Below are 27066 nucleotides of genomic sequence, written 5' to 3' on the forward strand. Positions count from 1 at the left end.
CGTTCTCTTAGTCTTATGGAACGCCGCTAGGCATTGAAAAACGAACGTATTATCGGCGCTACCATTCCTGTATGTTTCGTTTCGTGCAATGAACGAACAACTTTAGCTACGTTCCTCTATATTCCTCTTTAAAGTCACTACGTAATCGAAATAAAATTAATGACAATGTCTACGTTCGTTCGCTCGTTTATCCTTATGATCATTTTCCTTTTTTCTTTCATCTTTTTACGATTAAAATAAACGATACAGTTAGATATATCTATTGGGGTAAGAAGGGAAGGCGGAGAGGGGAACGATGACATTTAACAGCACTTTCCTCGAGTCCGTTATGAAAGCAAACGATATGGTTTCGAACTTCCGACCGAATGTTGTTCCGCATTAATCGTTCTTTTCGATCTAAAATGGAACAATGAGAGAGTCTCTACGTGACGTCGAGGCAACTTTCCTCGACTGAATTACGAAGCACCACATCTCTCTCTCTCTCTCTCTCTCTCTCTCTCTCTCTCTCTCTCTCTCTCTCTGTCTCACTCTCGCTCTTTTTCTCTCTTCAGGTATCGCCTTTTCTAACCCGTCTACCTTGATTACCGTTCGATCTTCGACTCGACCACGACAACGTTGGCTGCGTTCGAACGACATTCTCACTCGCACTTAACCCCAAGTCTTCGTCCTCGACGCTAAGCAATGCGTTCGTATGCGGCTCCGCCGAGACCGATTCTCTTTTTTGCGGCATTTCGTTTGGTACGCCTCGTTCTAGTTTATTTGTCGACGTTACCGGCCCTCGCGGAGGCCACCTTAGCCAGAACTCGAGAGAGCTTCGTCGATGAGAAGCATTGTTCCGTTGCAATAGCGTAGCCACAAAATTCGAATGATTCGATTGATCATTTTTAAAAGTCGATCGACAATTTTATCTTATCAATTTAATGTTACGAATCTCATTCAATTATATTGAATTTTTTTTTTTTTTAATACTCTGTCTAAACTCTTGTCTCATATTTTTCTTACGAAATTAATTGTTGAGTTCGAATTACGTCGGAATATATTAAAATTATACTTAATTATAAGTTACTATATACTTATATACTATATAGTATAAGTTATGATTTACTGTAATATTTAATGGATACATTAAAAAAATTAAATTGCAGAAAATGCATCTTGTTTGAAGATATTGTAAAAATGAATTTTATTTTCTTCGTTAGAGATCTCTTGTAAAATTAAAAAAAGGAAAGAAAAACGAGAAAAAGAAATAGAAAATAAAAAATAGAAAAAAAGAAGAGAAAGAATAAAAAAAAGAAATGAGAATGTAGACAAGCCGATATTATCTACACGGGTATTATCGAACATTGAAAGGCAGCCTTTATGTAAAGCGTAATAGATACGTTCACTAAACGTTTCAACGGCAGATGTTATACATATATCCTTAGAACGCGTCGAAATAAACATACTCAACGCGATCCAAGCAAAATCGTCGGAGTTAAGACTAGACTCTCGTTGTCTTATCGAACATCTTTCTCTCGATTCTCTCGGTTGGAATACCTTAATAACCTCGATGCATTCGAAAGGATGAACGGGTAAAGACGATGCTCGCGAAAACTCGCAATTTCACGGAGCACCCTATATACGGTCTACCTCTTTCGCCCTACACCTTTCCGTGGCTGGATGGCCTGGACTCTCTCGGGCTGGTTCTCGTTCTTCTTACTCTTCGTCCAGCTCTTCGGGTTTTGTGTGGCTTGAGCTTCGCAAGAGTTTTTGTTTTCCTCTTCCTCCGCATTCTCTCTTCCCTCTTCTCTTCTTCGCATACTCCTTCGAACGTCTTTTTCTCTCTCTCTTTCTTTCTTTCTTTCTCTCTGTTTCTAGCTCACCTTCCTCTTCTTCTTCATCTCTCTCTCTCTCTCTCTCTCTCTCTCTCTGTCCCCTTCTTTCTCGTGGTCGCGACAAGCGTATGTCTTTTCCCGACTATGTTCCTATCCTTACCGTCTCTTTGCATCCTTCTCCATGTCCACTCGTTTCCTTTTTCTCGTCCGAAAGCCGCTGACCATGGATCTTCTCCTAAGAATCCTCCATGGAAGCAAGTTCATGTTATTCTCGTTTATTAATTTACCATGCTGTTAAAACCACCGGACGAGTTGCCTATATTTATTTCGATCTTCAATTTCGACACGCGCTATTCCATTTATATAAGTGCAACGGATAAAAGACCGATGATTATACGACGATTAATTAGAAAGTATCAAGAGTAAGGAAAAGAGATCTGCATTAAATAGATGTTACTTTGACAATAAGGATAGAATTATTCTTCGATCTATTAAATATTGGAATTATTTCTCTCCCATCTCAATCCCCGCTATTCTTGCGATCTTATCGAAGATCACGTTGTTCAGAAATTGGCCAAAAGCAAACAAGAGAGTCTGCTCTCGTTATGTCAATATTGACCGTTCCACTCGTTTAAAAGTCAGAGGTCTTTATGAGTCGGTTAAACGATCCGATCTTCTCTTTACTGATTTACCTACTCTTCTTTAACTTGGAGAAAAAGATAGAGATACGTTTTCGGCTCGATGACAGGGACACATAACTATCGCGCTGTAAATATATTTGGCTAAATTCAACGTGGCCCTCTTGGTCGGCTCCTTTGACTGTCTCGAAGAAGGAACGAAGGACTAAAGGAAGAAACAAGGAAAGGGCAAAGGCTCCTATGGTGGAGTAAGGACAATGCTCCCACTGTTCAGAAAACTCTCAGAGGCTTGGAGGAATTACCTCTACTGTACCTCTCGTGCTCTTCATCGTTTTTCGGGTTCTCTTATCGAATCGTGATCGACGTCCACGAAGCCGTGACTTTAGCCTTTCACGCGGCGCCATTGCTGCGTGCCACGAATTCGTGCGCAACCCACACGCACCTCTCTGCGATCGTGCGAGTTCCACGTACATACATATATGCGTATCTATATACATGTAAAACGCCCGCACTCGAACACATCGAGAAACACGAAAGGAGATCTCTTATCTTTCTTTCTCTCGGCTATGGACTTTCAGCCATATCGTTGTTACTAATGTCCTGTCTGTTGTGATGGCCACCGTACGGTGAATCGACAATTTTAAGCTTCTCCGAAAGTCTCCAAGTTAATAAAATATATCACGGATTAATAGTTGGGTTGTAAAAAGGCACTTCTTAAAGAAATCACTTTTTAAAAAGTGTCCTTTTTCCTTAAATTATTTCCATATGTAAAATTTCTACGTGATTCGAAGCTTGAAACCCTTGAAACTCTTGAAAAAATCTAGTCTTGATGGATTCTGAATGTTTTTGAATGTCTTAATACGTGTCGACAAAAGGTAAACGTCTTGTCTGAGTGTTTGTTCTGAAAAGATCGGATATCATTTTTCTCAACTACGCGTTATATTTTTGTTAAATGTTCGTTTGTGTGAAAAGAAGTGGAGTAAATTCAAGATCCAAGACTACAAGATATTATAAAAACTGGTAAATTCAATTTAGGATCTATCGACTGAAGTTAATAAAGAAAGATTTATAATCTTGCAATTTTTATTTTAATAAAACTGTCAATATATGTACATCGACTTGTGCAAAAACATATTTTTAATGCAATCAAGTAATATATGGAAAAAAAATTTATTATATAAAAATTAAATCATATTTGAAGACCTATGAAACTGTTACAAAATATTTATAAACATTTCCAACTATAAATATCTTATGTAATTTTATATTATACCTGTTAGTATCTAAGGGAACTGAGCAGATGCTTGTTGGACAATCAACACTTACCCACGGAGTGGAGATAAGATCAACACTCGGGTTCAGGATAAGGTAAACCCAAATCAACACTTTCGGAATCCCCAGGTTAGCTGCGATCAGGACTTTAGCCTGAAGGATGGTTTTCGAAAGAATGTAACGAAGAGTTTTCGATCGTTATCGAATTGTGGTTTACATACTCTAAATCGACCTTAATTGTAGGTACTGCACAAGAAGGGATGATGCATTGATCTCTTATCTGTCTTTAAGAATGTTCAGAAAATTTTTTATTACCACGTGACCATGATTTTAGGATAATCAAAGTAGTTATTGAATGTTTAAACATAAAATTGTCAAAGAATATAACATCATGTGATCATGTTCCATGTTCTTCAATTTTAATTAAAGTTAGAGGAATATAATTAGGTTTATGGTTTAAGGAAAACAAAATTATTTTTATCTGATTTAATAACTGATATTAATCTGATTTAATATAAAAGTGAACAACGGGAAATTCAATTATTGTCCGGAATTTCAGCAATTATTTAAAAGAGTTAATTAAAGAAATTAAAAATTACGTGTAATGTAATATAATCAACAAAATTTATAAATATATAGTGAATAGGTACAGAGTAAGAAAACAGTTCAATTAACTTTTTACTTTAATTATGTTTTGAGTTACGTACTGTGTAAATTGATACAAAATTATACAATAAATATGATAACAAGTTTTCACTTGTTATAAAGGTATAAATGTTATTTTGAACAATTTCAAAGTAGATACTACTGTAAATTTGTAAAGAATGAGAAATATTATAGATGATATGTGAATGCATTATTAAGAAAAACTTTCATTATTTATCTACCGTCATACAATCACTCGAAATCTCAAATAACATACGAGACAGTCCAATAATCGGATAGTGTATCCTATAGATATAGATTACTTCGTGTTCATTTTACTTTTATTGCTTTAATATCCGTAACGTCGATCACTCTGTTGAGCCGATTGATCCTTTTTACCTGATCCTTGAACGAGGATAAAAAGAATCACGAAAGTGTATAAAGAAAGAAAGAAAGAAAGAAGGAAAGAAAGAAAGAAAGAAAAAAGTAGTTTAAACGATCAGAATTGAGGAAGGTTACGTTGGACTGATCGAGATCGTCCTCGTCATTGGTGTAGCGATCGGTCCCCCACAGGTCAGAGTTCACAAGGTAAGGTTTTGTTTAACGGTATCGCCCGTCCATCCACGACGCTAATACCTCTCGCTACACGGTCATTACTCCACCGGTTGGGACACTGATTGGCTCGTTACGTCACACGATCTCACGCTAATGATCCCAACAAGGCACCGGATATCTTCGATCGACTGGATCGTTTCGGTGGAATGTGAACGGACCATGATAGCCTTGCGCTCGATCTCTCGTTCGTATATCACGTAAAAAAAAATCGATCTGATTCTGGTGAATCCAGGTCGATCTCCCGATTAGTCTATGATACCTCCAAAAAGAGATAAAGATGATATGGAATACTGCTGAGAGAAGCACGCGCTTACTTTAATAACGAGATAGAAGGGAACTGAACAGAATGATATTCTAATGGATACTCTTTACCATCGAGACTCTGTTATTAAGCGTCATTAACGCGTTAATCATCATACCGGGCTCCAATGGTACGCTGTTTACATTAGCTCTCGTTGGTAATTAGCGGTTAGTAATGAAGGACAAAAAAAAGTTAAATAGATAGGCATTACATTTAATAATGCTTGATCTAGTTAAAGATTATTTTACCATATCAATATACACACACGCACATATATATATATATATATATATATATATACATATGTATTTGTATGTACGTGTATACATATATTTATATTTAAATATATACCTATATGTATGTATGTATATATGATATATATATATATATATATATATATATATATATATATATATATATATATAAATATGTATATGATCTTGAGAACGCTTTTAACACTTTACTGAATAACTACTTCTTAATATTTAAGAGCTGGTGCTGTGCTCGCAGGAAAGTGTTAATGGACGAAAGTGCGGACATCGCCTTTGATATTTTCTCTCGTAACGATCATTGGGGAGAGATATTTTCATGAATATACATACATACCGCGGGAATATTTCTAAAGACCGATTACTCCGCATGTACGATTCCGATCTATAAAAACGAATTACGCCGCTCCATTAATTGCTATCTCATTTTTATCGGTCCATTACTCCTGTTAATTTAGATACGAATCCATGGTATGTAAGTTCTTAAGAACATCGTGGAACATGCGACATGAGATTGCTTTAAAAGCTTCCCTTTCGAAGGCTTAAGGAAGAGAATTGCTAAACGTTCGTTGAGATCATTCGAATGAACACAAGACTCCCTTCTTAAGGAGTTACCGTCGGAAGGACTTATGTTCGCACGTCACCGCACCTACTACTATATTTCCTGACAATGAGTAGTAAAGCTCTCTGATGTACGGCCTAAAAGTTCATTTCTCTTTTGCGCGGGAGAATCCAAAGAAGGTCTTAAAAAAAACGGTGGAAGAGATACGCAAGAGGGAGAGCAAGAGAGAAAGCAAAAGAGAAAGAAAAAAATGACGCTTGTCCTGCAACCATGATAGTCTGCAAAAATGTTTCTCTCTGCGCAAACCAATGGCAGTGGCGATCGCATTTGAATACCGCCTGTCCTTGGTTACTATTGTCTGCCTTCCTTCTCATCCACCTTCTCCACCTCCTCCTTCCCCTTCTTTCTTCTTCGTCTTCTTTTACTTCTCGGTAGTAGTTCTCCATTCCTTTCCTCTCTTCGCTATCCCTTCGCACTCCTTCTTCTTACCTCATTACACATATCCAGCTCGTAATACGTATGCATACCCTAGCGATGTTATATGTTCGCTTTACCACGCGCCGGTCGGCTCGTCAAATCGCAACTTATGATCTTCCTTTTAACTATCAACGCTTAACCGCTTCTCTTTCTTGCGATGAATTAATCTCCAATTAACGATGCCAGAGCGATTAACTTATGCTAGCATCGTTATTCGATGTTGGACAAGTATAACGAATAAATTACGGGTTATGCTTCGAGCTTGGAAAAAGATTATTGCTTTGTCAGGTTTTGAATGGTTTTTTCGATCATACGTTACCGAGAAGAAGTGCTTGATTATAAATAAGAGAATTATGATTTAGAGTATTATGCGTGGGGATAAGCGATCATAGATAACGTAATTTTAGGTGAGATGGTCATAAAGATAATATCTTTTTTCTTATATTCATTCGACGCATGTAATATATGATATTAAATAATAGCCAGATTAACAGATAATAGTCAGCTACCAAATATCTTTTTATCATAGACAATAAAAAAAACATTAAGAAACAACCTTTATGTACTTATTAAATGATATCTATTCAATACCTTTGTTATTATGAACTATATAAACATTTTTGATTTGATAATGTTGATGATATTTCTCTTATATAAATTTAAGACTCTTTAGACCGATCGACCGATCGGAGATAATTTTCTAACGTTATGCCCATCAACAAGTTCAAATTCAGATTGGATGAGTTTCTAGCTTCCATGTTCGAATTATTTTACCGGAAAGGAATTGAGAAACTTCCGTTCGCAGATGGGGAAAGGTTGTTAATGAAATAACAAATTTTTAGATTAAACATTAATAAGTTCCGTTTATATCACGTGGACAAAGAACCTTTTTTAGTAGACTTAATATATCGACTTATGCGAGTAAAGAATTTTGCTTGTTTCGATGTAGTATAAGTACACCGACCTCCTTACCGGTATGCCTTTTAACGTTTATATGTTATAAGAGAAGAAACAGAAAGAGAAAAAGAGAGAATGAGAGAGAAACATAAAGTGGGCGTGCATACATTTACTGTCAAACTATGAATCCGCAGGCCTTCTCTTATCGCCTGCGTCCTATAATTACACAGTCGGGGTCGCACGCGTATAAAGCACAATCTTAACGCTTCCGATCTTTCTCGACCACGATAACACGTGCAAATGTTGATCTTTTTTTTCTCCTCCTCTTCTTCTTCCTTTCAAGCGTATTTGCGCTTACGAAGTTAGGAAAATTATAGCCGTTTGACGTACTCATTGACCAAGTTACTTGCAAACCAATCCGCCAGATTATAATCTTCCTCGCGTTCCAGAAGTTGCAAGAACACGATTTCGTCCGTTCAATACCGCATGGAATTTCTCGGATTCGCGTGTGTTACAGGCACGCGAAGAATAACTTCTGAATGGAACGCGTCTCCATTATCATAGAAAATCATTCGTACGTTTCTGTTTTCATACGGTAAAATATCGAATACGATAACGAAGTTCCATATCGATTCAACTCCCAACGTTAAAGAGTTTTTCCTCGAAATATTAAAAGTTCGTGCGAGCTATGTGATTTAATATAAAGCGTTGATTGCATTGCGATCGTTAGGATACCAGTATGCTAACGAGGGAAAGCATGAATCTCGTACTCCTACAACCTTCCTACGTTGGTTAGAAGAGTTCGACGGCTTTTCTTTAGCAATTAAGAGAAGAACGTATAACAGCGAAAATTTATGTACTTGCATATTGTTCGTCAATACCAACGTTTTGTTTGATAGAAACGATCGTCGTATAATCGTCAGTCATGATCGGAAAGGATGATTTCTAATGATTTTGAAGGAAAATTTTTATTGGATTAAATTTATATCGGATATTTTGTTATTATATATTTAAAAAATGGCGCGATAGTCGATTAAAATTTCGAAAAACTCTCGATGCATTGGGTTAATCAGGATAGTTACGTTCAAAGGAAACAGGCGCATTTTAGTAATAACAAGAATAACAATTTAAGTAAATTTGAAAGAGTAAAACGAAGGGAAATACTCCGTGAACATACCACGTCCATTACGACGTACAACGTTCGGAATTCTCCTTACGATCGGAAGAACAATTTATGCGAAATGAATAAGGGTGTGGGAATCGACGCTCCACTATACGCAACGCCTGAATTTCATTCCTTTTCGTAAGCCATAAAATCGAATGATAATGACGCTTAAAATCCCATCGATGTATCCATTAAAACCTATTGTATTGTTACTAAGAATCAAACTGCGCTTTAAACTTACATACGCTATATATACATACACATATATATCCAAGATAGAAATCGAAGATATACATTTATACTTGTATCGATCTGTGCAGGATTAGATAGATATCGGCAGATATATGTCAAAGATATGTATATATATATATATATATATATACATTTTTCTTCATTGAATATGGCAAACAAGCTTATAGTAAAATTGAAACGAAAGTAACATCAACATGTAATCCTCTTTCTATAAGTATATTTTTTCTTAATACAATTGCTCGTTAAACCTTTTCACCTACTGAAATTCAAGTAGAACAAGGTCAAAGAAAAGTGGTGAAAACTAGATCGGACATTCCTTTGAAATTAGTTGGAAAGTGTTACTCTTGGATATATTTACACAGATCTAACGTAGAATTTCGCGTTCGAAAAATATTCAAAGATGAATTTTTCCAATATCGCGAGCGATATTGCGCGATGCTAGTTGTAAGTTCTTAAGGATATTGTACTGGTGTGGATGGTAAATTAAACGATAATCTACGTAACCATTTGGAGATTTTATCGGCCATATTTCGTGTTCATTGAGAAAGGCAATCGACATTTCCGAGGGTGGAACCTTTCGTATAAGACTCGTACCCTTTCCAAGAATATGAAGTACACGGTAGACGAAGTTTTCTTAGCTTAAAGCTTCGCCATAACGCGTAATTTCTCGGTGTCGTGCGAGTAGACGATAAAGAGTGCATCGAAATCGCTGCCAGACGTTACGATATGTAGTTATGTTAAGCGTGTAGCTTGTATACGCACAAAGGGAGGAACCTATCTAGGAAGGTATGCATTCGCTCGCTGTAGCATGGAATACTGTGCAAACGTTATCGTAGGACAATACACGCGAAGAACGTATATTCCTTTTGATAGTACACAAGCTCGTATAGGATAGTACATGGAAAGGAAAATAGCATAAGGTAGATAATGTATCCGATGTAACATAACAGTCTTGAACGAATCGGAAACATAATGACGAAAGGAAAAGTATGGTATGGATTAAAGAAATGAAATATTTACGAATATTAAAAAATAATATTTTCAATAATGGTTAAATTTAGAAGATCTTTATTGTATACGTCAAAGAATTTATTTAATTCTGAACTGTAATTTCCAATATGTAAAATTAATTTAAGTAATCCATTAGAATAAGCTTTTTATAAAGTAATTAATCGATATATACCGCAAAATTTAAATGACGAAAGAGGATATAGCTATTATTATTACATTTTTTATTAATATATTATTAATATAGATATTATAAGCGTGTTTTCAGTAATCTACTCGTGAGAAAATTTCTCGTATCCATTTGGAAAAGAGCACCCTGTAGAAAGGCGGCGAAACGAGGGAGAAGCTTTCGAAAGTACAAGAGTACGAACACGTAGATTTAACGTATTGCCGGGGGCCTCGAAGGGAAGCCTGGCAAGGGGACGCGGCCAGCGACGAGATATAAACATACGTGTCCTTTTTTTTTTCTTTTATGGCACAGAGAGCGTGCTTCACCGTTTATATACCTCTACGTACCACTACAATTAAATATATCGCACCTACGCACACGTATACGTACATAATACACCGCATTACACATAGGTACATACCTATGTAATGATAAAAAAAGGAAAAAGAAGAAACGAAAAGAAAAGAAAAGGAAAGGAAAGGGAAAAAAAAGAAAGAAAGGAAAAAAAAATAAACACGCGCATATACGCAAGGGCGCGCGCGCGCGCGCAAGCTTGCATCGCTCGTTTCACTGATTGCCGTGCAGCTTGCTACGGGGCAACCGTAGCTAACTCTACGTGGGCTCGTTATGGTTTCTCCGGCTCGATAATGTTCGATTGAAATGATCCCGACCGTAAACCATGAAATACGTACCGATCACGCTGGTGCTTTTGCGCGAACGCGATTACCCAAGTACGTACGTGCTTGTTTACGTGTTGTCTCCCACTATGTATATATGTACGCAGTGTATATATATATATATATATATATATATATATATATATATATATACACACACACGCGCGCGCGCGCACACACACACATATATACATACATGTGGACTATGACGGCGCTAGTGGTGATTCTTTAACCAACGTAGAGAGATTGAGTCTTCAGGCGTTCTACGACGACAACAACGACGAGTGTATCCCAGCGTAACGCAACAACACCGAGTAGATCGGCACCGATGCTTACGATTTGACGTTCGAGTCCCGCTCGTTCTCGTCTTTGCAGTGGCACGAAAGACTCCTCTTACTCTTCGATCGGCTCACGACCAAAGATAAGCTCGTCGAACAGCTGCCACCACGCTTTGGCTATCGCCAAAGACACCCGACGCCATCTTTTCTCTTCTTATTTTTCTTCTTCCTCTTCTTCTTCGTCTTCTTCTTCTTGGTCTTCGTCTTCTTCTTTTTCTTTCTCTTATGGTGAGTCATCCTGTAACTCGAGGGTGGAACTCTTATCTGGCCTTCACGCGGACCGCCGCGAGAGAAAGAGAGAAAATAATGTTTGGTCCTTAATTATTGACACGGTCTGCCGATAAATTAATGCACTTTAAGCCTTGGTATCTTTTATTCTCGCGCGACGAGACCGCGCTCAAACGATAGCGCTTGAGATCGTTTTCGTATATTTCGTTTTCCTTCAACTCAATACCAATAGATGATAGTCGAACATCGTTCTTACTTTTATCGCATAAATCGAGTATAGCCGAAGGAAGGCGTATCTGAATAGTTTGGTTAAAAAGCATCATGCAAATCGTTGGCAGTGAATTAATTCGGCTTTAACGATCGAATGGCAGAATAAACGTCTTGCCGGAGGCTGTGACAGCATTATGCTTGCGGATGCAAAATCCGCAATGGTAAACGCCAACTGACTTTGTAAGAGCCGCAGTATCCGAACGGAGGCTAGATATATCTGTGCTCTCTTATAAAATATTCATTACGTTTTCTCGCTTCCAGGTCACTGGAACTCTAGAATGTTGGACGTGTACGTGTACTTTGGCTATTCGCGCTTTACCCATTCGAAACGACGAATAATAAAGAAGGAGGATCTTGAACGTGTACCACGCCGATTAAAGGGGATGACGTGTGGGTACTCGAACAAAAGAGAAGCTCACGTTTCGCAATGTATTCCTAGGATAGTTTCAAACACGATCGTGATGCTTATGATCATCATGGTGATCCCAATGAACACGATTCTGAAAGCTCGAGGCTGTTTGTTCGGTGCCAGCAAAAATATCGAAGAAGATGCAGCACGAACGAACGAAGTGAAACTTTGGGAGCACGTGTGCGAACAATAACGGCCAAAATGACGACGGTTGTTCGATCGTTCTGCATTCACACGGCCCAACGCCGTTGTCACCGCCGTCCTGAAGATTTTCTCCTTTGCATCGTGCTCACGATCCTTTACCATGTATTATCATGCGTCCCTCCCCTCCTTAGAAATTACATTTCTAAGATCAGCTTGAATACAAAATAAGAATCGTGTCTTTCAAAATCTTACTGGGATACCAAGTTGTGCTTGATAAATTGATCCGTAGAAATTAAATTGTCAACTGTACGTAATTGAGATTAATGGATACCTGACAATTGTTACGTGCGAACGTTTCAAACGGTTCGAACGGTTCTACGAACCGAAAGGTTCAAAGAACAGACGAGCTGAAAGAAGCGCGTTTAAAAGAAAGTTACGAAAGTTGTAAACGTTCGAAGAAATAAGCCCGAAAGGGATGTTAATTATTCTTTCGAAAAGCTTCGAAAAGGATCGAACTTTTCAACGAAATTATACGTCAGACACGAAGGACTGACGTAGAAGTCAAATGGGACAGGAAGAAAGGGATCTATCTTAGATTACAGTCTAGTCGTTTATTTAGGTAGAATTACGCTATGACCTAGGTTCGAGGTCAAACCGGAAACGCCATAGTACAGTGCTCAGTACATTCGACGAATTATATACCAGTGTAGAACTTAATAACATCTCGTTCCAACCCTATCGTACGACCCCCTATCATCTCTTATTGCCTGTTATTCGAAACATTTAAACTGAGTCTTTAGACTGATTGTAGCTACCAACCAGGATAACTTCTACCTTCTCGTTATTATTGTTGTTATTCAGATCGATATTCGTCAGGACCCTATTCATTGATCCCTTAATTGAATTGTTTTATAAACATGTACTATTTGTACTAAATGATTGATGATTTCCTGACCAATGAAACGTGCCAAATTCTTTCTTTCTTTCTCTATCGAAATACTCAAGTGTACTATAATTTTATTGTCCAGAATGAATTATTTTTTCAAAAACAAAACATCTTAATGAAAATGTATGACTTACCCTTACAATCTGCATATCGAATAATGTATTTAAAACGATGTAAATCGACATTCTAAATAGCAATAAAATAATCTGCCAATCGATAATAATCTTGTCATTTCTGTTGAAATGAAAATAATTTTATAATAGATGCTGAATTAAGATTAAGACAGGGTTAATTAATCATAGTTACGCCGTGGAGTTTCTAATGTTAGAAATACAACACAAAAGGCGTATCCTCTATGGCAGTGACGTATGGCATATCGGTGGCACAGAAAGTACCGGAGATGTTATTCGTATAATCTAGGTTCAGGCATTGGGTTCAAACTCTTAGATTCGAGCCTAGGTTGTTGGGTTCGAAAGAAGTTGAATATAATCTAAACGGTGCTCCATTTCCCGCGAGATCAGTGGCGTCGATGGAAGATGCCGACGTAGGAGGGGCAAGGTGGGATCCTTTTACACGAGTCGATTTGCACGAACTTCTACAAGGGGATCTTTGGGTGGAGCGAAGTTCATGAGGTCGGGTCAAACGGACAAGAACCAACGTTACGACGCTATCAAACCGTGTCTTATCGTCGTGGACATAGACGGAAAAACGATTAGAGAAGAAATAGAAGTAATGAAAGATCATGAATGATTTTAAAGAGAACATTTGCTTTTTTTTTTTTTTTTTATAATTTACATGCAAGTATTTGCGTGATATTTGTTACCGAAATCTTATTAGAAAAAGTTAGACGTCTTAATGGTATGGTTTCAATCGACTAATTTTTATAAATTTTGTATTTATTCCTTTTTTTGTCTTTCGAAGAAAAAGTTCGTGTCGATCTTTATCAGTCACCGTTTAATCGTAGAAAGTGAAAATAGAACGAATATTTCGACGTCATAGCACGAATATATCGACTGTTTAACTTACACTTCATAACGAATAAATAGAATAAATAGAACCGAACTTTCCTCAAAAGCGAATTCTTGGATATTCGTTAAAGAAGAATTATAAGCCGCGTTTTGTTATCTTTGTTTTGCATTTACTCGGTTCCAACGCTAAACGTTCTCCATTATTCATTTTTAAATAACGCATCGTTGCGTTATATAACGGTGATTACGACGAGACGCAAAACTTTGGATGATTTAAATGAAACAATAAAGACGTCTCGTTTCATTCGAGTTTATCCGATAAAACTTTTGTCAGAAATATCTTTACAAGTCGAAAGATTTCTATTTACTCTCTTAGATCTATAAGCATCGTCGCATTTAGTTTTCACATGGGTATATATAAGATCAAGACGAATCGGGCAATTCATGCTGTATTCCGATTAACCTCCAACCGCGCCGATGGACCGTGCTTAATAGTTTCCACTGGGAAAGGAAGAAAGAAGAGTCTGTGACTCTCGGAGCTTGGCAATAAATCGCAAGCGCGAGACTTATCGGAGTCGGATATTCGTTCGGGACGTGTTGAGAGCTCGACGCAAACGGGGAAAGAAGTGCACGAGTGAAAAGAGAGAGAAAAGAAAGAAAGAAAGAAAGGGAACGAAGAAGGAGGAGGAGGAGGAAGAAGCAGAAGAAAACGATCGAAGAGAGAATTCAGAGCCGGGTTGGCCGACCGGAGCCGCTCACTGACCCCTGACGGCTCCGAACGAAGCGGACGTCACGGAGAAACCTTTACCTTCGTTACCTTCTTATATTTAAGGATCTTCCTTAGAGTACTGTTCAACGTGTCTACCTATATATGTATATACATACACACACACACACATTATATGTATATATATATATATATATATATATATATATATATATAATCTGTAGAACTAGAAATATGTACAGATGTACGACTATACATGTGTACGTATAGAACTATGTACCCACTTAGATCTTTATCCGAGGCCACCACCACGTCATGAGCGGATACTCCAGTGAACCTGAAACCTCCTCGAGAACCATTATCGGACCACGAGATACCCGCTGTGGCGAATTGCCTTTGAAATCGCGGCAAACATCGCGTAATAGGAGATGTAATAGTAGTCGGTTGGAAGCTACGAAGTAGTATATTTGATTCGGCGGCTATATACGAGTACTGGATCCTTCTGTTGCGAGCTACGTTGCAAATTATCATAGAACGCTCGCACTATGAGCTATGAGAATAATCTGTTTTTATTTGTATGCTTCTTAAAATATTATATACTGGTCAAGGAGTTTTCCTCGTTTACATTTTCTACGCTTTCTTCACGCATAACAGACAAATTGAATACTCGTGAAAGAGACAAAAATTAGTAAAAATTAAACTTTTTTTTATTTATATATGTAAAATATGGATAGTTTGGATTTTAACAAAATAAAAAGGGTTGCGCCAAGAGATAAATATGATGCTAAACAACTCGCGTTAATAATGTGTTAAAATAAATTCTTCTCGATTTCGCATTGGAACTTGACAAAGAAACAGCTTGTTGCAGAAGCGAAAGGGCTAATAACGAGACGTGCGTGCGTGCGTCGTGAGCTCTCCTCGAGCTTATTTTTATCCAGGCTTCCGTCAACGCGTTCATTAGCGTTAAAAACTTTACGACGTGTCGTAAGTTGTCTACTTCGGACCGTAGAAGGGGACAGCTTGGGAGAAGATTAGCGCTCGTACGCTGACAAAATTCTCGCGGATTCGCATAAGGATTCCAATTTTAGAGGACGACAGGCAATAAGGCAAGGAGCATATCGTGAGTCGCACGTGTATGTATGAACGAGATTTCGGTCCTTTCGAAGAGGTTCGCCCCGTTATCCAGGCTCGTCACTTTCCTTTGAAGAACGCCGAAACGTCGTCTCTCGACGGAAGGAAAGAGAGAAGGAAAAGAAGAGAGAAAGAGAGGGAAACGGGAGAACGTCTTGCGATGTTATTTATCATTGCGTTCTCTCTTCCTTGACGTTTCTCGCGATCGGATCAGGGCTGATAACGGTACATCACTTACGCATACACGCACGTGCGAATACAACGTCCACACATCGACGAAACTTGTAGATATGGTTGCATCTTTCACGGAACGTTGCCTCCTGACCGATGAGCTGATTTTTGTATTCGCTAACCAATTAATTTCTAGCACTGGCAGGTAGATAATTACGTTATCGTTCGGTAATACAAAGCATCGTCACGAAAATAGTTCGAACTGAAGGATAAGAACTCGATTATGCCCTCATATCGATATATGTATTTTTTCGTTTTTCTTTTTTCCTGCTACGAGTTTTGCCAAGTCATATCGCCATCGACTATTGACTTGGTACAAGCTTACCGAGTTTTCTTACCGAGTTACGTGCACAGTGCTATTTCATAGTTTCGTTCTTGTTAATTGGATCGTTGGAAGATATAACAAGATGATATTAATTACGACATTTGCGATTATTTCTTTTAGCATGCTAATCACTACGAAGGTAAGTACTACTCTTTTCTCATTTTCAAATTGTTCACCTACTCAATATTACTTTTCATTACTTTTAATGAATTAAATTGTATTTATTCGACGAGTTCAATAAGTGCAATTCGATCTTAATCATCTGCGCTTGTACGTCGAGCGTGGTTCGATATTCTTCAGAATGGTGTCCTAATGACTTTTTATTACAACATTTTATATTTTCATTGCGATAAACAAAGTGAAAAATATGCAAATATTTTTCCTTTTTTTTTTTAACTATAAAAGCAAAAGAAAGAAAAGCAAAAAAGAAGGCAAAGGGCATTTTCATGATTTTGTGCTCGTTCTTTTTTCTAACGAACGTTAAAAAATAAAATGTATAATAATCGCTTTAAAGTTTTTATCAAACTTTGTTTTCAATGACCATTTTATCGCTCAACGAGTTGATAACGAGTTAGTTAGTCACGCTAAGATATATGTACGCACGTACGTACATACGTTGACATAATAAATAAATAAATGTCCTACCTACTTTGTTATTATAAAACAATATCGATATATTCATTCGATCGATCAAAAAATTCATATTCTATGAGTAATATATTCAATACAAATCGACAGGCCATGAATTACACTATAACAAAGATCTTGGACGAAACAGTGACAGTATACGAGAACTCATTGTTCGACTTGGAAGTAATTGGTTTTAATAATAACAGCAAAGCCTACATGATAATCAAGAAGTCCATTACGGAGAATGATGAACTTCTCGTAAGTATTATTCTAAAGTAAAATTATGATATACAGCTTTTCCATTCCAAATTAAATTCACCTTTTTGCAAATCATATTCGCCCTTTCGCCAATCAAATTCAATCTATTGCGAAGCAAATTTAACCTTTTGTAAATCAAATTTTTCTAAGAAATTCTTTTTTCAGATTATTGTCTTTCAATTTCTAAAATATAAAAGCAACGAGAAAATATTTTTAACAAAATTATGCATTTTGTTAAAAATATTCAAAAACTTTATAATTAATTATTTCCTGCAATGTATCAAAATCAAATTCATTTGTTATTTAACACGTTCCATGTCGGGCCAATTGCCGCATAATAACTTTCTTTCCATAGATCATCATCAAATATTTCGTTATATCATCGGTCGGTAATTTTTATTACAAAATGTTACGAAAAAAAAAAAAAAAGAAAAAAGCAATTTTGTAGAAAAAGCCGACTTGAGAAAATGTGAATTTGGTTTGCAAAGAGTTAAATTTCAAATGCAGAAATTATACATAATACGAGCTTGTTTATCTCTTAAATAATTAAAAAGATTAATCTATCTCTTAAAATATTTTTGTAGATTATATGGGGCTATCTGTCCATAGATGTCCGAGCAAATATCTCGTGACCGGTTGAAACTACGAGAAAGTTTAATAAGAGAAATTTCCGAGTCAGCTACGAAGTGCATGTAAAATTTTTTTTCTTTTACTCGTGACCTATCCGAGACATGAAAGTCAACATAGTTCTTTTAAATGGATAATTTTTCTTTTGTATATTTATATATAGTAGTAGTCATTTAACATGAAAATCACATGTAGTAAAAAATTGCCATTACATCGTTTACGAGTTAATCGATATCTTAACGATTCGACCAACAGATTTATACTGTACTGTAATTCATGTTTCATGCTATACAAATACACTATTTACAAATCAAGGAGTTGTGTATTTTGACGAGTTGAAGGTCAGTGATATTCGTCGATTTCAAAATATTATGTATATCTGTTTTCTAAGTTGTTTTCTAAATTGTGTTATGAGAACGCAACTACTTCACTTCTGAAGATGCCGATTATCTCGTAAATGATATATAATGGCAATTTTTATTACAAACTATGTAAATTAAAAAAAAAAAGAAAATTATACATATACATTAAGAAAAACTATATTGACCTTCATAATTCAAAAAAGTCACAAGTAAAAAGAAAAATGTTCACATGGAATTTGCATTCGGAGCGGTGCAAATTTTTCTTAATAAACTTTTTTCTTACTTTAACAAGTTTTGAGATATTTAACATCTATGGACGGACATCATGTAAATATATCGTATGAATAACTTTTACATGTTTTTACATATATTATCACGATTTAATAATAAATATTAACGATATACTCCATAATTTTATCGATCTATTATATACATGCCTTATTATTATTATAACTTTGTATGATGTATTGTATTATTTCAGTTGCTTTAATTACATTTTTTATTATCTTATTGATTTAACGCAGATTAATTTTGTGGCAGAAAGGTTCGACGGTGTGAAATTTCCATTACCCCATAATCCCATGAAACTCTGTAAGTTCCTTTTCGAGGAACAATTTAACAAATCGGAATCTTACATCCAACAATTTCATATTTCAAGAGCTTTCAATCTCGAAGATCAAATTTGTCCTATATTACCGGTAAGAAACAGAACTTTACTTTAATAATACTAATTATAAAAATTTATCTTTGAAATTATTAAACGATGAAACATTGATCCTTTTTTTTCCTTTTTCTTCAGGGTAAAAGAAAGCTGTTACCGTATATGTTTCCAAAAAATATAACACTTTTGCACGACATAGGTTGCGGGAATTTTTTTTACAATGTCGACTTATTAACCAACACAAGCGATTCCAGTGAGTATAGACCTTTGATTTCTAGTCAGACAACTGTTCATATAGAGGGAGACAATTGTTCGAATACACTAATGTAACATAATCTACAGACAAATTTAATAATAATCTGATATAATTTAAGATATAATAAATAATATGTTAACTAACCAATAGATCTGTATAAACATTGATAATAAAATGTTATAAAATGTTATAAAAGACAATAGGAATAATTTGTATAAAGAATAATATAATAGCGAAATGGTTCGACAACTAAATTAGAGATATTTTAAAAACGATTAGGGACGCTGGTTAGAAATGAACTGTAAGTGTAGGTACAATTTTCTAAGCGCAAAGAGACCGACACGAAAAGTTTCACAAGCACGTCCTTGCTTATCGTCTTAGCCTCTACTGTTCCGTACGAACGTGTTCCTTGAACGTACACCTACGTATAAACAACGAGCAAGCATAGAGCACGCGAGAAACCGTCTAAAAGGCGGTATCACAGCCTTCATCGGATAATATCGGTACCCGAACCCGAACGTAATGGTTATGAGTAATGGCTCAAGATCGTGGCAGCGAGAGGTCGACTTCGCTGAACCGTACACGGAATCTAAGATTTAGATACAGGTACCCGAACTTGCTTCAGTAGACCTGCCTTCCCCATTACGCATTTTCATCCTTGAGCATATTTAAAACGTCATCGATCGATTCAAAGTTTCATTTTATATTGAACGGATTTTTCAATTCTTTTAACCATAAACATTATTAACAATTAATCGTTCTTATGATTATTTTTTAATATATTGTTGGCCAATTTTCATTTCATTTCTTCCGTTTATCACGTCTATACGCGTTGAATGTAATTTTTAAACAATAAAACCTTCGCTTATTAATTGGATGAATATATGCCGTGTCAGAGATGACTCTTGAGTTTTGGATAAAAATAATGTTATAACGCCTGGAGGCATAGTTGTAGTGTTGAGGATAGTTGTAGTGCCTAACGATTAATTCTATCGAAATGAATTTATTTGAATTATCTTCGATTAGATTTTTCAAACTAATTTTTGTTCCCGTTTAACGACAAATTATACAACACGGAACGTATAATATAATTTATTATTACAGTAAGCGAAACTTTTACTTGGGAAATATCAGAAGATTTCTTTTTTTAATATTAAAGGAGAATTATTACGATATGAAATATATAGTATAATTTATACTAAGTAAAGTTATGTTTTGTAGAAAGTATTAGTTTTTTGAGTGTACGAGTTGTAACGTTTCGTTACATTATAGAGAATTAACATTTTTAAAAGATTAGCTTAAAAAGGGATGATGAAGTTTCCGGTTGAATTGACCTTTCTCGCGATCGATCTGCTATAAGTACTATTCATGCCAAGTTACGGATGAACCCCTTACGTTTATTACGTATCCAATTTCACACGTTAGCGCCGATAAATGTACGATAAAATGTAGAACCACCTCTCGAGCGATGGATATATTCGCGGCATAGGTGATACGGGATATCGTTGAACAACTGCTTGACCCCGCGTGCAATAAATAAAATGGTCGAGTGCGTGAGAAAGAGAAAGAGGACGTATTCAAAGTGAAATTTATCGATATGTGTCTACGCAATGGAGACCGAACATCATAAAAATCTATTTCCACTTTAAGCCAATAGTATGCGAGTAATATATGCCGTCTTCTTATACGGTTAATGCATCTTCGATTCTCTCTGTAGGATTCATTATACGGAGTTAGAGAAAGATGGATGCCTCGTGTAAAGCTCATTATACAAATCAATAACCGTACCAAACGTCGTTAAATACATTTAGGTGACACTCGTATGTGACCATAATAGTGCTACCTTTTGACAAGTATTTTAAACATACTTTCATCTATATCTTGAAAAAATAAGATCTTATCCAATTTGATAACTTACTATTAATTTACTCCTTATGGATTAGTTGAATTATTCGATGCGAACTTAACACGTTAACTGTTACCATAATCAAATCTTAAGTTTCTTAAGTTTTTTTTTTTTTTTTTTTTTTTTTAATTCTTTTATTCAATTACTATATCTATATGCAAAATGTTTAGTAATACGAATAACTGAATAAAAAGTAAAAAATAATTAACAACTGAGTAAAGTAAATGACGATTTAATTAATAATCATTCAACTAAATTGCATTTTCCTTGAAAATTAAATAATACAAATATGAATAACAATTTTATTCATGTATTTATAATATACACATATATAAATTAGTATTACGAATAATTCAATTACCGATCGAACATAATATAAATTTATAATAACTATATTTGGCAATGAATCGTGTTAGAATAGTGTAAACAAAATAAACAAAAAGTTGACCATTGTTATCTTCAAAATATAATTTTTTTAAGCTTCTTTCAAGCGAAAATATTTTAAGCCGAGTATCAATATAGTCATCAGCGATCATTAGTGAAATAAACCCACCATTGATAAGAATATAAGAGTTCTATTCGATCATACTATTCAATAATTTATCATTATAAGTCCTATTCAATCATATTATTCAATTATATCGTTATAAGAGGTTATAATAATGAAAATCCATCTGTGGCCAGAGGATAAAACGTACAAAATTCACGTGGCACATTGGTTGGCGTTACACCGTACACCGGAAGATCCCTGATAAATGAAAAAAAAAAAAAAAAAAAAAAAAAAAACAACAAAAAAGAAAAAAAAAAGGAAAAAAGATACGAAGTTTGAAAGGTGTCGATAAGATCAGACCTTATCGTAAGCAAGAACGTGTTCGATAAGCACACGGAGCTCGCGATCGAAGAAGAAGAAGGTGTCGATAAGGTCAGCCCGTTTCGAGCGTACGAATACGTTCGATAAATGGCGTAGCAGGAGGTAGACAAGGAGGGAAAAGGAGACTCGATCGGTCAGAGGTAAAAAGGAAAGAAAAAGATTCGATGGGTGGTAAATACGACGGAGAGAAAGAAGGAAAAAAAAAAGGAAAGATAAAAAGAAGAAGAAGAAGAGAAAGAAGACGAAGAAGCCAATCGAAGAAAAAAAAGAAGAAGTGGGGTAAGGGGTGGAAGGGCTCGACGAGAGAAGACGATTCATTAGTCGTACAACACGGAAGTGTTCGAAGCTGTGCGGCCTCTCCTTCTCTTCTCTCTGCATCAATGTGTGAAACGAGTACGAGTGTATGTGTACGTTCGTTCCGTTTCTCTCTCTCTCTCTCTCTCTCTCTCTCTTGCTCGCTCGCTCTCTCTTGAACATACGAAGAGGAGTCTGAGGGAGCCAAACTGGGTTTCCTCGTGTGGCCCTCCGAAGGATTATTATGCGCGACGGGGGCCCCTCTAGAACCGAGCCAAGCCGGCCAACTCGATTTTGTCCGATCCCGTTCGACTTTAAAGCATGAAATATATCGCGATAATTCTTTCCGTTCGATCGACCGTATCCAAGATTTTCGGCGTACTGAGTTCCGATCTTCTTTTCCGTTCGTTTAGGCTACTTGCACGAAAAAGAAACACCCGTAGCTTTGAACAGGACTCTTTCTCGTATAAGTTCGTTAGAGAAAAAGAACGGAGGGAGAGAGGGAGAGAAAATGATGTGCTTCTCTAGTTACTCCCTGTCGCTTAAACGTAATTTACATCGTCTATAACTTACGGCAAAACGTATTATTTATGAATGCCGTGTCTCGTTCACGCGATACTTGCGATAGCCGATAATACAGTGGCCCGAAAAAAGTCGATAATACGACGGCTTCGTTTAATAATCTCGTCGGAGTAAGTCGATGGTTTGGATAAAGTCGATACGCCTTAGTTCTCAGTTAGCGCGAGTGGCATTTACCGCCACTGTTACTTCTTCTCCGTTTTCTTTCCTCTACGTTTTCCGTTTCTATCGATATCGATCATTGAAATCTTTATTTATTTCAATTCATTTCCTTTCGTAACATTCAATTCTATCTAGTGCTACGAGATTCTTTTTATTTCCATATATGTTACTTTTGTCAATATTTCGAATTTAACGTTTCTTTAGTACGTGTCATTTGTACTTATTTACCTATTATGTTTAGATTGTATTACACGATAATACAAACTGGCAAGTAACTGGGTCTCTGATAAAAGAGAAAACAGGAAGAATATCTAAGGGGAGAAGTAAATTTGAATGAAAAGTAAATGAAAAGGATGGGGCATGAAAATAGGGAACTGTTAAAAAGTGAGGATAGACACTTGAACGGGTATGAATTCTATAATATAATAATGATAATTATAATTATGTTAATAAAACTGTTTTTTTTTTTTTTTTTTTTTTTTAGTGGAAAATAACGTAGGAGTTAAACGGAACGTAACAATTATTATCCTTGAGATATATAAAAATTCGTATGAAATAAATGATTTATTCTTCATCCGTAGTCATCAAGTTATAAAAAAAAAAAAGAATATGATCGATTTTATAATTCGACGCGAATGATTTCAATGAAAATATATTTAAGAGGGACGTGTAATAAAAAAGATTTTATGACACCGACGCAGTGTAAAATCGTCGTGTCACGGACAACGACTTACAACGATCACGAGATCGGTAAGTTTACCTCTTCAGATTCTAATTACTTTTCTACAGAGAAAAAGATAAGTTCGTAGTCATCGCCGCGGGGCAAGAATCACGAAGCTGTCTCGTCGTAAGACAAGCGACCGTCTTGGATTCCACGAAGCGATTATTAGTAGTAGCCGTGGTTCTTCTCACGCACCGCAAGGACCGCGAATTCTACAAATTGCTTCTGCTTCCTGCTACAGTCAACTTCTTCCCATCTCTTGCTCGTTCTTCGTGCATGTCGATCAACCGGGATATACAATTTACTTATGCATCGATCTATACGAAAGCGAATTACGCGATGATCGGACATAATAGCTGATTCGACTCTATTACCACTTAAAAATTCACATTTGTCTAAGAAGAATTGATACTTAAATCGGTAAATAGTGAAGAAGCTTATATGGATTATTGTTTCTTCGTTGATTGACCTGTCTTTCCTGCGGCATCTCGAGCACGTTGTACTCGATGAATATAACATGAACAACGTTAAACAACGGGAACGTTGATTAGAAATAAATAAAAGAGACGAACGTTTCGATAAGATGAAGAGACACAGATAAGAATAAAATATTGACTTGATGCAATGGGAAAAGTTGCTACGTGAAAAGTCTCGAAAGGTAATCGCTCGAGCTCCTTTCTCGTTCGCGCCCAACGATTATCCTTTCTACGCCACGACACAAGGATATCGAATGTTCCTGCGTTCAAGCTTACTCGGCGTAATGCCAAAGGTGCGTGAATCGTAACTACGGGGGTCCTTTCGTACGGACTGGTTTGCGGCATGACGAGTCGCGCAAGTCATACGGCATTCCAACTGCGCCAACGGATTCGTCTCCGATGATACTTTTACCTTTCTTGCATTTTCCTGGCCCTTTCCTTCCCGCCGGCAACGACGTTTCTTTCGTAAATGATCGAATAGTTATTATTAGCAACTAATTCCTCCCTTATTGCAAATACATTGCGAATACCTTCTTTACAAGAATATCTGTTTTTAATCATTAGTCTTTAATATATCGATTGCCGAATCAATGAAATCAAACATAACTTAAATATATAGATAAAAGATACAATTCGTTATCGTATCTTTCTTTTTCTTGTTCAATCTTATTAAAATGTATATTTTTAGTATTTTAAAATATCAAATAGAAATTGAATATTGTTTAATGATAATTCTGTGAATTTTTCGAAGGTTAATATACGCTGAAAAAAATGTTGTTCTAACACTTTAACGTAAAGTAGTTTACAAATAAATTTAATACGATATTAATGGTTACGTTAAGCATTGATAATAAATTTATACGTAATAGAAATAATTCTCACGTCGATACTAATTGTCAAATGGCTTAGGCAACTTGTTAAAACGATTTTCGAAACAATTAGATCCGCTTGTTAGAAATTTAACGAGCAGAACATTTTTTTTCCCGATGATACTTGTGTACCTTCGTTACGCTCCATTAGCCCTTCGTTCACCATCGTGCCGTTCGTTCGTTCGTTCGTTCATTCGAAAAGGACCGAAAGCCTAAGCCGGTCGTCGTCGGATGCTTTTCCTTTCGAGGCGAAACGTCGAGATCGTTTTCGCGACGATTTACTGCAAAAGGGAATGCGCGTGCCGATCTATTATTTCTATCCAATCGTTTTGCTCTGTTTTTTCCCCCCTTTTCTTTTCTTTTTCTCTTTTTTTTTTCAGATCTTACACTCGTAGATCAGAAAAAGCTTCGTATCAAACATTATATATTCTATTTTTGTACCGAATTAGAGAATAATAAAGTATAAATGTGACTGGAGAACGATCGTAAACGACTTTAAATCATCCATTTAAAGGATCTAAAAATCTGATATAAGACTAACCATCATCAGTATACATCTTGCGAGTAATCGCAGGTAGTTACATTCATGGGGAGTTAAGTCGTGTGATAATTTGCGATACAAGAAAACTTGAAAGTTTCTCGCTTGGTGGTACGGCCATGACGACGGAGTCGTCGGTAGCCATTATGCCAATTACGTTTCCGCTCGAGCTTCGTGTCTTTGCGAATGCTATGCGAATGGATGAAACTCGCGTTAAGTCACGAAGATCGGTAGGAAATAACGATCGAAATAACGATCGAAGTCTATTTCAAATTAAGGATCAATTTCTCACCGATTGCAGTGCTTCTTAAGATCTCTTCGGATGCTGCTGCGAGTACGAATGAAGCGTAAGGCACCGCTACCAATCGAGTTTGGTCGCTTGTCTCCTTTCTCGAACGTCGAGAACCACTGCTCCGACTGTAGACCGTTCTGCACGCCGTCGTCCATATCTGTCTGCCGCCCTCGCTTTGAAAATCACCGTCGAGAATGTCCTGCCGACTTGGTTACTCGAGTATCTGTCTCTCTCTCTCTCTCTCTCTCTCTCTCTCTCTCTCTCTCTCTACCTTTCGTCCGATACATTCACCAAGGGTAAATAGGTGAATACAGAAGTTCGATCGATCGATCTTTACAGCTTTACGATTTTTCTTTCAAACGTAAGTAGGAAAGAAAAGTTTCAAAGGAACTGTAATGAAACGATCGTAAGAGGATCTGTATCGAACCATTCCATAATCCGTGACGGCACGGCAAGATCCTTCCATGAAAATCGAAATGATCCTCCGTATCGGTCGATTACTTTCGATTCTGACGTTGCTCGTTCGCGTGGCTTCGCCTATACGAGTAGAGTGGAGCCGATTACATAACGGCCATCACACGGCGTACGCACGCACCGATGCACGCATGCACAATATTACCTCGTGGATGTGCCGAGACCGGTCTTCCCAACCGTTGTTCGAACGAGCAAACGATCCTGAGCCAAACGATGTTAACTCGCACCTTGCCTAATAAACTCAAAGTGTACGAAATTTTCCTTTCCTTTCTTTTCCTTATTTTTTCTTCCTTTTTATTTGATCCTTTTCAAAAGATAAACGATTTTCTATCAATTATTTTTCCCTTTTCTATCACAGAAACGAGCTCACGTTCTCTTTCCCATGATTCGAAATAGTCGATTTCATTTCTCTTCGAATCGAATGTACACTTAGAAGCGTGGATTCAAAATAAGCTATCAACAATCCACGATCCACGATTTCGTAGTCCCCTTTCATGGTTTTTCACACGGATCACGAATTGCTTTCATGGTTTCACCGTGCTACAGCTACTATTCAATCTTTTCCTTTTTTTTTTCTTTTTCTTTTGTTCTTTTTTCTTTCTCTATTTATTT

The 27066-nt window shown here is 36.5% G+C and overlaps 1 protein-coding gene across 1 annotated transcript; it reads left to right on the forward strand.

Moving 5' to 3' along the window:
• Nucleotides 1-16428: 16428 nt before the first annotated feature.
• Nucleotides 16429-19472, forward strand: LOC124432070. The gene is made up of 4 exons (XM_046980608.1): nt 16429-16617; nt 17217-17366; nt 18880-19053; nt 19155-19472. The coding sequence occupies exons 1-4, from the start codon at nt 16561-16563 to the stop codon at nt 19344-19346; spliced, it is 573 nt and encodes a 190-aa protein (XP_046836564.1). The 5' UTR covers nt 16429-16560; the 3' UTR covers nt 19347-19472.
• Nucleotides 19473-27066: the final 7594 nt, after the last annotated feature.

This window comes from Vespa crabro, chromosome 23 (genome assembly GCF_910589235.1).
Source record: "Vespa crabro chromosome 23, iyVesCrab1.2, whole genome shotgun sequence".
NCBI lineage: Eukaryota > Metazoa > Arthropoda > Insecta > Hymenoptera > Vespidae > Vespa > Vespa crabro.

Bases quoted from the DNA above. Each gene is read 5' to 3' on its own strand.
- LOC124432070 (XM_046980608.1), top strand. From the start codon at position 16,561: ATGATATTAATTACGACATTTGCGATTATTTCTTTTAGCATGCTAATC. The intron at 17,367-18,879 runs GTAAGTATTATT...GATTTAACGCAG, and splicing joins CGGAGAATGATGAACTTCTC to ATTAATTTTGTGGCAGAAAG. The intron at 19,054-19,154 runs GTAAGAAACAGA...CTTTTTCTTCAG, and splicing joins AAATTTGTCCTATATTACCG to GGTAAAAGAAAGCTGTTACC.